Source organism: Terrapene carolina, unplaced genomic scaffold (assembly GCF_002925995.2).
Source record: "Terrapene carolina triunguis isolate 2854851 unplaced genomic scaffold, T_m_triunguis-2.0 Scaffold211, whole genome shotgun sequence".
NCBI lineage: Eukaryota > Metazoa > Chordata > Testudines > Emydidae > Terrapene > Terrapene triunguis.
The window spans coordinates 19,406,501-19,419,382 of NW_020664562.1; the positions used below are offsets into that span (position 1 = coordinate 19,406,501).

General features: G+C 42.3%; 1 protein-coding gene across 2 annotated transcripts in view; it reads left to right on the forward strand.

Moving 5' to 3' along the window:
• Nucleotides 1–9,657: 9,657 nt before the first annotated feature.
• Nucleotides 9,658–12,882, forward strand: part of LOC113407427 (phospholipid phosphatase-related protein type 5-like) — a 54,583-nt gene continuing 51,358 nt past the window's right edge. For both annotated transcript variants that reach the window (XM_026655936.1, XM_026655935.1), the window contains exon 1: nt 9,658–10,017. In XM_026655936.1, coding sequence (XP_026511721.1) covers nt 9,814–10,017 — 204 coding nt within the window. In that variant the 5' untranslated portion in view covers nt 9,658–9,813. The remainder of the gene's footprint in view (nt 10,018–12,882) is intronic.

Consider the following 12,882-nt stretch of genomic DNA (forward strand, 5'->3'; position numbering starts at 1 on the left):
ACAGATACAGTGCATTTATGATCATCTTTATAATAGCAATATAAGATGTTTAAATAATCATTGTATTAATTAGTATCATTATTCATAGGTGCCGACTTCCTCTTTCCCGTGGGTGCTCGACCCCCCCCCCTACCGCCAACCCCCCCCCCCCCCCCCCCCCTCCCTTGGGCCCCCCCCCCCCTTTCTACCCCCTTCCCCAAAGTCTCCGCCCCCTCCCTGCCCCTATTCCAACTCATTCCCCAAATCCCTGCCCCAGTTCCGCCTCTTCCCCGCCTCCTACCTTGAGCACGCCACGTTCCCGCTTCTCCCCCTCCCTCCCGGAGCATGCTAACGCTGCCAAACAGCTGTTTGGCGGCGGATGTTCGGGAAGTGCTGGGAGGTAGGTGGAGGAGCGGGGACGTGGTGCGCTCAGGGGAGGAGGAGGAAGAGGTGGGGTGAAGGGAGCTTGGCTGCCAGTGGGTGCAGAGCACCCACTAATTTTTCCCCATGGGTGCTCCAGCCTCGGAGCACCCACGGAGTCGGCGCCTATGTCATTATTTATTGTGAATGATCTGCAAATACAACTCTTTAGGAGAAAAGAAGTTAGATAAATAGCAACGTTACCAAATCCAAATTGGTGAAATGAATTAAATAATATGTAAAGGGAGTTTCACGAATTTGAACATAAGACCTTTATGCATTGTGCAAATGTTTGAACTAATTTTGGAATGTGTATAAAACCTAGGCATTTAAATATATATCATGTAATGTATATAGTGCAGGTCAGAGTAAATTTTCAGTTACATGCTGCACTATTAATAAGGCAGAACTCTGCTTATATTAGCTATTGATTCAGCAGTGTGCTGTCCCAACATTCCATGCTAATACTAATGTTCCCTGGCCATTATTTCTTTCCCTAAGGAGATGCTATTCAATGACTATATATTCTAGGCTGATGAGACTTGGAAACTTGTTCTTAATTACTGAGGTTGCACATGCAATTTTTATCTAACCAGTAGTGCCAAAAAGTGAGCTAAAGTTTGCCAAATGCAGAGTAATTTACAATCTTAAACTCAGTTACATTTTATGTGATAGTAATGGAATGCCATCTACCAGCGATGACAATAACTTTATAGCAGTGGCAATAATTTTCTAATTAATTTTCTAATTTATAGTTCTTATAGTTCAGATAACATTACCATTATGACACTCAAATATTCAAGTTACATGAGTATTCTGATTTCTGGGAAATAGTTTAAACTACTAGACATAAAACACTGACTTATACACTGACTAAAAATCCTGTTCTTTTTCTTATAGTAAGAGTTTAACAGTGGGTATGCAAGTACAGGCTGTACATTTTTTTGGAAGATGTACAGCCCCTATATATAATGCCATTTCTGCTTTTCCAAATGTATTGTTCTATCCTGAGAACTTGCACACAATAATACTTTTCACTTCCACTTTCATCTGAGGATAGCAAATCGCTTTACAAAAGTTAATCACTTTTGCCATGTGCATCATGGCTAAGTACTTGATGTGCTGTGACTGCTACTCATTATATCAAACTCCAATCACTTCTCTGTTACCCTGTCCTCCTTCCCATTTGTTTTACTTTCAGCTGCCGTCTCTCCTCATATGCTTAGATTGTAAAACCCCGTAAGCTTTTTTGGGGAAGAGTTTGTCTTGTTATTTCACATGTGCTGTGTCTAGCATAATGGGACCTCTATGAGCTACTGCAATACAAATAATACTAATTATTATTCATCTCATCACTAAGTGATTCATAAATTCTCTTATTCCCATTTCACAGATGAACAGTGGGAAATTTAGTGTCTTGTCTAAGACCACACATTGAGCTGGGAACAGAACCACAAACTGCTGATCTTCTGTCATATGTTCCACTCCCTACAAAATATTCTTCCTTATATCTTCCTCATTAAGGATATGATTCCTCAAGTACAGGTGTTTTGTAACTAAGAGCCCAATCCAGTTCCCAGTGAAAACAGCAGTAGTTTTTTCATGGACATAAGCATGGTTTAAATTCAGCCAGAGCTGTCCGGAGTGGAACTCTGGTAAATATTTTCAAACCTTGACTCCAGCCTGATGCTCTTGTGCAGGGGTGGCCAACCTGTGGCTCCGAAGCCACAAGCGGCTCTTCAAAAGTTGATATGTGGCTCCTTGTATAAGAACGGACTCCGGGGCTGGAGCTACAGGCACCAACTTTCCAATGTGCTGGGGGGTGCTCACTGCTCAACCCCCAGAGCCTCCTGCACGCCATGAAACAGCTGATCGGGAGGGAGGAGGAGGCGCTGATTGGCGGGGCTGCTGGTGGGTGGGAGATGCTGGAAGCGGGTGGTGGGAGCTGCTGGGGGGCTGCTGACATATGACTGTGGCACTTTGGCAACGTACATTGGTAAATTCTGGCTCCTTCTCAGGCTCAGGTTGGCCACTCCTGCTCTTGTGGTTCTCAACTGGGGGGACTGTGGGTTAGGGTTAAGCCATAAGCCAGTTTCAGGGAGTCAGTGGGGCCCTGCGACTGAAGCCCAGAGCCCTGAGCCCCATTGCACCCCTTCGTGGGGCTGAAGCCCTGAGCCCCGCCGCCGCCCGTGGAGAATGGGGTGGGAGGGCATGGTGGCTTCCTGGAAATATTCTATGAAAATGTAAGCCTTGGACAGAAGTGGGAGTTGGTTTAGGCTGTAGGTCAATGGAACTACTCATGTGAGTATAGTTATTCATTTGCGTAAGTGTTTACTGGCTCAAGCCTTAAATTAGACCTGGATCAGATCTGCCAGTTTCCCCCACTGAACAATTCAAAATACCCTGTTGGTTAACTCTTAAAGATGTCTCAGTTATCGAACATAGGAGAGATAACTGTACATTTTACTTTTGAAGAGTGTAAATCCCAGCTGAATAACCCTGCAACAGTGAACAAAGTAATGCCATTTGACTGGCTTTTTGTTACAAGTGAAAAACAATGAGGAGGTCACATTCCAAGAAATTCACACAGTTTGTGTTGAGTAGAGAGACAAGATTGGAATTACAAGGGGGCTGCAGGTTTTGTATCGGTGCATTAACAGAACTGTGTGGAGGAAGCATGCACACTATCTACCTGCACTATGCCTGGCTGTTGTCAAAACTATTACTTCCTCACCTTCATTTACTTCAAAGTCACCACAACATGTTTAAAAGAAAACAACAGAACCCACAATCAGTATTTTCTTCATATTCCACTACAGCTAAAGTAATCAGATATCACAATTCATACAGGACACAGCCTTCATTTTCAGAGGACTGTCAGTACGATTCCTCTTTAATTTCTAATGTAATCCCCATCAGAATCACTTTGTGATTCAAGCCCCATGAAGATTTGTCTAAAAATAAACATTCATCCTGCTATTTGCAGGAATTCCTGACTCAATCCCATCTGATAAATTAGGGGCTCTTACCAGTTGTTTTTTCTCTTTCCTGCCAGAGCAAAGGAACCTCCACAGATTGTGTGTGTGCTTTGCCTTTTTTCCTGTGCCATACTAACAAAAAATACTCCCTACGGATGGATTGGCTTAACGTAGCATGGAAATGTGGCACTGGAACAGCAATAGGGTTGGCAGATTCTGTCACTCTGGTAAAGAAAGTGCTAAACAGGAGAATATATTTAGAAAATGGGGGGAAATTATTCTTTCAAACACACATACATAGTTCTAATTGCAGTTGAGGGGAACTGTGAGCAAAATTAGCCCCTCTGCATGGGTCCCACAAGGCCTATGCAACTCAAGGCTTAAGTAGTGTGTAGACTTTATATAAGTCCTCTGTACACGGGTGAAAGTCACCTTGTGTAATAACCATGGGTAGAATTGGGCCCTGATATTTCTTTGTTTTTAATGGGAATGGGTCGGAGACAGAAGGTCTCCTACAACAAGATATTTTGACATCAATCCACACTATCCTCCGCATCCTGAGCAGGTTCCTACACCCTGCCCTGAATGTTTGTGGCACTGATGTCAGTGCAGTGAGTTCAAATGTACACCAGTGTAGCTGAGGGAAAGAATTTGGACCATAGATTTAACAATGTAGCAGTAAATATGTGAGTAAGGACCCTACCCAACATCCTGTGAAGGATACTGAGTTGGATGTAGTTACAGTAGCTTGTTCATCCTTTCTGACTCACCAGCTATTGGCTTTGTTTCTTTACCACCTTTTGTAGTAATAATATGTTTTGCAGTTGGGAAATATTGTCAGAAACTATGTTAGGTACCTGAAGGTAAATGGATTTAAGTCTTCGAGTGGAATAGTATCCTCAGTCTGAAGGTCACTATTTCAAAATATTACAAGAAAGTGAAGCTTCAGCTCTATTTATGGAAACAAACAAGAATCCATAAGGCCCTTCGTTGGAAATATTTCATTGAAATTAATGAGACTATTCCTGAATAAGATACTCTTTGACATAGGTTTTGCCACCCACTTTTTATCTGTGATTAGATGGGCAATTTGACCAATTCACCTTTTTATGCTGTTTGCAGCACCTGTAGAAACTGTTGGTCCTTGGCCTTTCTCTGCCAAACTGCCACTGCATATTATTAGTATAAATCAAAGAAATGCTGTAAGTAAAGAATATACTTAGCAGATTGCATTAATCATTGGAGATTGTGTCCTCGGTCTTGCATTTGTTTGATTTAATAAATATTTGTATATTTAACTGCTTAGCCAATAAATATTACATCCATAATATAATGTGTAGCTATGGTTTTATTTGATCATCCAACACTGTATTCACAGAATAAAGCTAATTCTGTACAAGATGTTTGTGTTCCTACAGTATGTATGCACAAATGGGGAGCGTGTTTATAAATACGAAAACCCAAACATTTGGCATTATTGGATTCTTGCAGAGCCTGATCCTGTATTCCAAAAGGAATCTCCAAGCATTTTTGTAAACTTTATTGCCATATCAAACAGTTTCCTACTACATTGAAACATTCATAGTTTTAGAGGTAAACCATAGCAAACACTCTTATGGAACTTTGGGTTAAATTTCAGATATTAGATTAAATCACTGGGCCTTAACCTGCCACTTTTACTCATGTGAGTAATCCTTGCTCATGCAGGCAATCTCATTGACAATACTACAACTTCTTCTATGTTGACTAAGGTGATCCCGCACCTTATTTTATAACAACTCCTAAAGGGCCTAATGAGAGGAAGAGACAGATTAATGGAAGATCTTATTGTGCTAAGATTCTACAACACTTTCTTCAATTACATTTAAAAAAAAAAAGGAGAGTTACTATATATTTGTGTCTTTTAAGTACAACACTGGATTTTGTTAGTCAAACACAGTCAAAGATATTTGGACTTTGCTCCTTGTTTCACAATATACCAAATATTTTGTACTGTTCAAGCAACCATTTCACGGTATGCAAATACATTTTACAAGTTACTTTTTTTTAAGTGGCATGTTGATTTCTTTTGAAAAATTGGAATTGTGGGGGGCCAATTCTGCGATACCTTGTAGTCCTAGGATGACAAACATCAGTCCTCAACTCCAGTACGATTTCCAATGGCAGTTGAGTACTTATTAAGCCACAAGAATGTCCCTGTATATTGATAGTGGACTTCAGTACTCCTCCAGAACTCAGTGGTGGTTGCTGCGGCTGCTGGAGTGGTATTCTTTTCCAGCTTGTTGATTGGCAAGAAGCAAGCATTTTGACCTTAAAATAAGTAATCTGAGTAATTTGAATCAGAAATTTATTTTTCATTTTTAAGATACTTCTGATTTAACAGGAGAACACACCCAACAGGCATGAATATCTATAATTCTGTAGTCTTGCTGTGGGGTTTTTGATTATGTTTGTACTGGTTGTTTGTCACCATTGATATTATAAATCATGTTTTCAGAATTTTATAACAGCCATAAATATTCATTCAAGTCTGAAACTTTGCTTTCAAAATCTCAGCTTAAAAGTTATTTTATGTTTTATACTTTTTTGCATAAAAATGTTTTAAACAGTGGCTATTTTAAAATTTTGAATAAAAAGGGGCAGGGGGAATTACCCCTTGGTTCTGGAGGCTTGCTTATCCTCTTGTAATTTAAAATATGCATCCATTTAAAATTGATTTTGGCTCATCAAAGATGCAGGATTGATAGTCCTACAGAACCAAATCCTCTATGGATCCTCAGAATATCTATAGTAAGGGCAGCAGTTGCACAAGCCTTGTTACATTTTTTGCAAAATATTATTCTGTATTGGGTCAGATCCTGCATCAGGATTCTGATACTAAGAACCACAAGCAATTGTGGCTGTGACTATTCCATTTAAACATGTACAATTTTCTACTGCTATTGATTCAACTAATTAATAATAAAGTTTGCTCAGATCATGCACAATTCTCAATGAAAAACAAAATGTCTAGATTTTTCTATATAATGTCTCCACTTTTTGGAATCACAACCCCCCTGGAAGAGCTATCATAGTGACGATGGTAAACTCCAATTTGACTTTAGGGGTACAGGATCAGACTCTAGCTCTGTAAACCTATTAGTAAATTACTTATCCACTTGATAAGATTTCCATTAAAATTCAGGTTTGCTTGGTTGGAGTGAGTAGCTCATTTTCCATTTCCATTCGGACCTTGGGTCTTCTGCTGAGATAACCAACAGGGTGCTAATTGTGTAATGGTGTTTTTTGTGATGTACTGGGGACTAGATTGAGACAACTGAACTCAAATGAAAAATGTATAGGATTTAATATGCTGAATCCCATATATTCCAGTTTGGTGTACAATATATTTAAATGCGTCTGGAAGTCACATACTTTAGAGTGCCCAGCTAAGTTTTGACAGCATTATAGAGCAACAGAAAAACAAGAGTAAAGTTTCTTAATTGTAAGCTTTCAATAATTTCTTTACGGGCTCTATGTTGAACTTAAAAACAGCAGATAATACATTTATCACTCATATCAACAATGAAGACACAGCAGCTGTAGCCTGCTTGTTTTTCCACAAACATGCATCACTCTTTTGCTACTGATGACCCTCTGTATCAGCTTCAAACAGGCTCATTTTATCAGCATAAGAAAAAGACCATTTCCTGCCCTTTAATGAGTATGTGCAATGGCAGTTCTGTTTGCACATCCAGGAGGAGAATTTGCCACACAAATTCCAGAATGTAGGATGCTCACAGATGTTGCATTAACTAGAAATTAAAAAGATAACATTCTCTTGGTGATTTTGTCCTGCTCCAATACACATTCCCTAAATATTCAATGTTACTTTAACATTAGTACCCCTAACAAGGAACATTTTACATTAGTAAAAGCCCCAAATCCTTGTTATATGGCACTACAACATTAAACATCAAATGTTGCCACTTTTCCTATGGCACTCCCAGTGAAATACAGTGGAAGCTATGGGCCTGAACCAATGCTTATCAGTCAGTGGGAGTCTTTCCACTGAGTTCAAAGGGCATTGGATCAGGCCCTATAACAATAGTTATGTATATATTTAGCTAACTAACAATGCACATTGAGCTATTTTGACACACTTAGGTAGGTCACTTTCAGTGACTGTTGGCAGCTACACTAAGGAAAATAAAACTATTTGGGCAGAGCAGAGTTCACCACTAGATGTCTCACTGCATATTAACAGTTTCTCTAACAAACTAATGAAATCTGATAAATACAAATGAATTCCTTTAAGGCCTCTTTTGGAGAATAAGTTCAAAATGAACAAAAATAGACTTAGTTTGCTCCACAGCTATAAAGAACATATTCTTTCAGGCAGTAGTTAGAAATGAGTGCATGTAGACTAACATCATCTTGCAAGACCAGGATAATACCAAGTTAATGCTCCTGAACCCCAGAAGTAAACCAATTTTTCAAGACTCAAGTACAGCCAGTAGGAAAACACTCATATACTGCATGAATAGAGAAAGAAAATCTGGTTCACAGCTGAGATCAGACTGATTGATTGCAGTAACAAAGCCAAGTAAAGTTTTAAAATGAATTTAAGATTAACATTGTGGCCTTGTAAAAGAATGTTTGAGCTTTTTTGACTACAGTCTCTGGCTTTTGTCCTTTTAGGGCATAACCTTAAAGTTACTTATCTGTATTTATTTTTTGGAGTTCTGATCTCAGAGCATAACTTTTTGAAGACTATATTGGTACATCTGTAAAAGAATTTACCATTTTTTGTTTAATCTTTAAAAGGCTTGCCTTTTTAAATTAGAAGACTCATTTTTCCATTTATATTGGAAGTGTGATTTCCTCAAAGAATGGAGTATTTGTTTTATTTTATCAAGTTAAATATACATTGTCCTCTTTCAGGTAAGATCCTATTCATGTGCTGGAGCAGCTCATATGAAGAAAATATACATATAAAGCATTTAAAGAACACAGTAAAAGCATTTAACCATTGTACTGCTGTAGGATAGCATTATTATAGTACTATTGAAAAGTATATTGTAGTTTCTGAGAATTTATTAGAAATTTAAACATTCTTAATGCCCATCTCACTAAATATTTGTCCTAGGAATGAAGTTGTTTTCACATAAGAAGCAGAGCATAGGAAGTGTGTGCTTAGGGTCTGATCAGAGGCTCACTAAAGACAACGGAAAGACGGCTGCTGACTTCAGTGGTTTTGGGATCAGCCTCTTATAGTCCAACCTTGTTAACTAAATTAAAATTCGATAAGCCTGGTGGTGAAATAGGCTCTGGGGAGCTTTCGATCCATTCTCCTGCTCTCCCTCTCTCTCATTGCCCACTGGAGTGCTTCAGGTGGGACTGTCTCGAGGGTCCTCTAGGGAGCTGCCCACTGATCGCGAGCTGCACCCACAGCGTTGGCACTAAAGAGACAGCATCAGTGTGCTTGTCTTGCAAACAAACTGCAATAAGGCAAAGTTTGGGGCAGGGTTTTGGGGGGCCCGCCCTTTGCTAAACTCTCTGGAATCCCCGTGCAGCATTTTGGAAAGCGAGGTTAAAGCAGATGATGAGCAAGAGGAGTCTGACAGAGTGTGTGTGTGTTTCTAACGGGCTGGCATCGCTGGCTTGGAGGAGAGCTACACAACGCCAAGTCTAGCAAGCAGCTAGAGCGGAGGAGGCGGCGGCAGGGGCTGTGCACAAGGCTGCTCAGCACGGGCAATTATTGCTCCAGCTGTTTGGACAAAGAAACAAAACCCCGAGGGAGGAAAGGATTTGGCAGCCTAGGAGCGGCGACTGCGTTGCCTGCCCGGAGCCGGGCTCGTGCGGACTGAGCTGGCGGGCTCGGAGTGACTGTGGGATTCCCGCCCCCTCCCTCCCGCGGGAGGCTGGCGCTGGGCAGAGGCGTCAGGCACCTGCCCGGGGGCGGGCTTGGCTCGAAGGCTGCGGCCCCAGCGCCACTGGCGGGGAACCCTCGGATCCGCTTCTCAGCCGGGCTCCCCGCTCCGGCGGCCAGGGGCTGCTCCCGGGAGGGGACCCGCCTCCCCCTGCACGTGCCCGGACGGAGCTGGCGCTGCTGCCCGGGTCTAGCCGCCGCCTGCTCCCCCAGTGCACGAGCCTGTGCTCGGGCGGAGCCGCCTGCCAGGAGCAGCCCATGGGCACGGGCTTGTGCCCGGGCCGTGCTGCTGCAGCTGCCCGGCGCTAGCCCATGGGCCGAGCCGCTGCCCGGAACTAACCAGCCTCCCGCGCTGCCCATGTGCTCCAGCCTGCGCCCGGGCGCCGCCGCCGCTGCTGGCTGGGACTAGCCGCCTCCTCCCCCGGTGGATGCCGCCGGGGAGCGGGCGGAGCGCGCAGCCGGGGAGGGGGGCTGCCGCGGCCGCCGGAGCCGGAGTGCCTGGCAGTGCCCTCTGCGCTCATCAGCATGCTTTACTTCCAGATGGTGATCATGGCAGGGACCGTGATGCTGGCTTATTACTTCGAGTACACGGACACCTTCACGGTCAACGTGCAGGGCTTCTTCTGCTACGAGGGCTCCTACCGCAAGCCCTACCCGGGTCCGGAGGGCAGCAGCGCCGTGCCCCCGGCGCTCCTCTACGCGCTGGCCGCAGGGGTCCCGGTGCTGGTGGTAAGCAAGAGCCGCTTCTCCCCTCCCTCCCCTTCTCCAGTCAGGCGGCGCTCCGGCCCCGGGCTGCGCTGCCCATCCAGCGCCCGCGAGTGAATGAACTTGTTGGCAAGGCATCCCCGAGCCCAGGGACCCCGCCGAGAGGCAGCTGCGGGCTTTGGTGCAGGGCGAGGGCTTTGCTGAGGATCAGAATAACGGGGTATTTCCTTGGTTAGTATGGATCTGCAGCCACCATTTGCCGTGGCTGGGAGCAGGAAAGAGCCGATTTCTTGGGGAGAGGGTGCGGGGGTCTTTCCCTTTCAGTCCCTTCTAGGAAGGAGCCTGCTGCTTTCCCAGATACCAATGTGTTTGGGCTGCAAGTTACCCCAGCAATGGCAATGGAAATCAGGGGCAACAAAGCCCCCCAAACGCCTCCCCCAAACGCCTGGGGCCATTTCCTAATGTCTGCAGGGGAGTCCTCCGAAGTTCATTTTTATCATGGATGTCTTAACCTGCCCCTTTCCTTTTAAAACCAAAAATCGATCCCTTAAAAAAAAAAAAAAAAAAGTGTATGGGCTTATCTATTTTTTCCAAAGCATGTGGGTTAGTCACCGATCAGCGATCTATATTCCCAGAGCCTATACAGCTAATGTCCACAAGCCAATATTTCAGTTACTAGTCATTAAAAGCTATATTTATGTGCATTTATTTTCTGAAAGTAAGTTGATATACAAACTGGACTAGACAATGCTCCCTTTAGTGCACTGAGTAGGTGGAAAATAAACCTGTGCACTTGTTACTTTGGTGTGGGCTTCTATAAATAAGGTTTATGTAAGATTAATTTCAGTGGTTTTCTTCCTTTAGAAACATGGAAATGGAAACATAAAAACATCTGCCTTTAAATTGATGAATGTACAAGTTGTAATGTCAGATGACAGGGACATTGGCATCATTTAATAATCCCTGATCATATTGTGGAGGAAAGAGTCAGAGGATCAGCCAGGGGAGTATTTAACCATTTGGAACGGTGGGGCACACTAAAGACCAGAAGGAGCTTGACAGACAAGAAAAAGAGCTCTGGAGATTGAAATTATTTATTTTACAAATGTATTCCCCTTCAGCAAGTTATCTTTAAAACACATTTGAGAATAAATTGCTTTCTCAGCAAGCAGGTTCTGTCAGTAATCTCTAAAATCTAATTTAATCATGCCACTGTATTACCATGATGTTTCTGATTGTGTCAGATCCTCCAATACAAAATCTTAGGGCCAAATTCTGCCGTCATATTGAAGTCATTGGGGTTGGATGGGTGTAATTATGATGGATTTGGTCCTTGTTTTCTAGGGATTGAAACTGCACCCTGTGGTAACATGTGTTGTGTAGGTTTTTAGTCCAGGATTCATTTTGATTTTAACAAGTGTTACTAAAACAACCAATTCTGTCATTTTTTAAGTTGTAGGAAAAATGTTTAGTACATCTGGACTATTCTTTTGCTGTTTTCAATACCCAAATGTCTGTTTTGTTGTGTTTTGTTTTAAACTCTAACTTTTGCAGCAGTTTGATGGCTCCCGGGGTTGAAGTAGGATTTACTATAGCCCAAGATGGTAGTTACCAAAAATTATTAATGTCTAACAGCCATTTGGTGTTCTAGGTAAAATAAATTGGTGGTTTCCATCCATTTTCTAATAGTTATATATCTACATCACAAAAAAACACCATCTCAATTGGTATCAGTTGGCACCCTTGTCAATGACAGCCTCAGCACAATAAGATGCTGATTGAATTGGTAGTGTTGTGGAGGTTAAACACAGATAAATTGAGTTTACCCACTTCTCGTTTGGGGATTATGGAGTTTAATGTAGGTTAGTTTACCCATTTCTTTGTTTACCACTACACCACTGCTCTCTCCCTCTAGCAGAGGCCCCTCTAGAAAAGTGTTTGAGATACATTGGCAGGTCAGGCATGGAAGCTTGCACTGCAGTTGCCTATGCTGTACCTCTTCCTTGGATGAACAGAAGACTTCAGCCTTTGGGGGTGTCAAGCTGGCATCTGTAACAAACACTAAATGAAATTAATAAAGAAAAAATATTGGGCAGGCCACGGGCTAAATTCTACTATGATTCACCCTGGGTAATCCTGTTGAACTTGGATTTTCATGGGATGTATTTTAGTGCACACGTCCAGCCCCATCATGCATATTATGGATGAGGCTCTTTTATTTTACTTTGTTGATTTGGCTTGTTTCTTTTCTGTGGAAGAAGTAAAGCTGTTTGTTCTTTCCAAATCCAAAACTATTTATAAGCTGTTGACCAGAGTCAACCATGGTGGAACTCCACTGATTGAGTTTTCCTAGGGATGAATTTGGGTCTTTGCTACTGTACTAAGCTCTCCTTTCTGCCTCTGTAGTTCTTCCACATACTGGTGTGCAAGAGAACTAGTCTGTCTTTAAAAATGAAATGCAGGGAAGATCTAAAAAACATGTCACATGGCTAAATCTCTGCATGCATAGCTGAAAATGTAGGATGAACAGGAAGATATATTTCCACAAATAAAGATATTAACCTTTTAAAAATGATATGGAAAAACTGTTTAATAAATATTATCATGTTTTGAGGCGTGTAGGAAAAAAATAATCCCCCTACCTGAAAAGTTATAAACGGGAAACAAAATCCAAACGATACTCCTATTCATGCTAAACACTGGAGCTGGCTGGAAACTTTTGACAAAAACAATATTTTGATGAAAATGGGGAGGGGGGGGATCACAAATTCTTACAGTGTTTTCTCTCCCATTTTCCAAACAGCTCTGAAAAGCACATTTTTTCATCCTTAAATTCACATTATTTCTACTTAAGCTGATCAAGAAAAATGGCTTGGACTGAATGGGAGG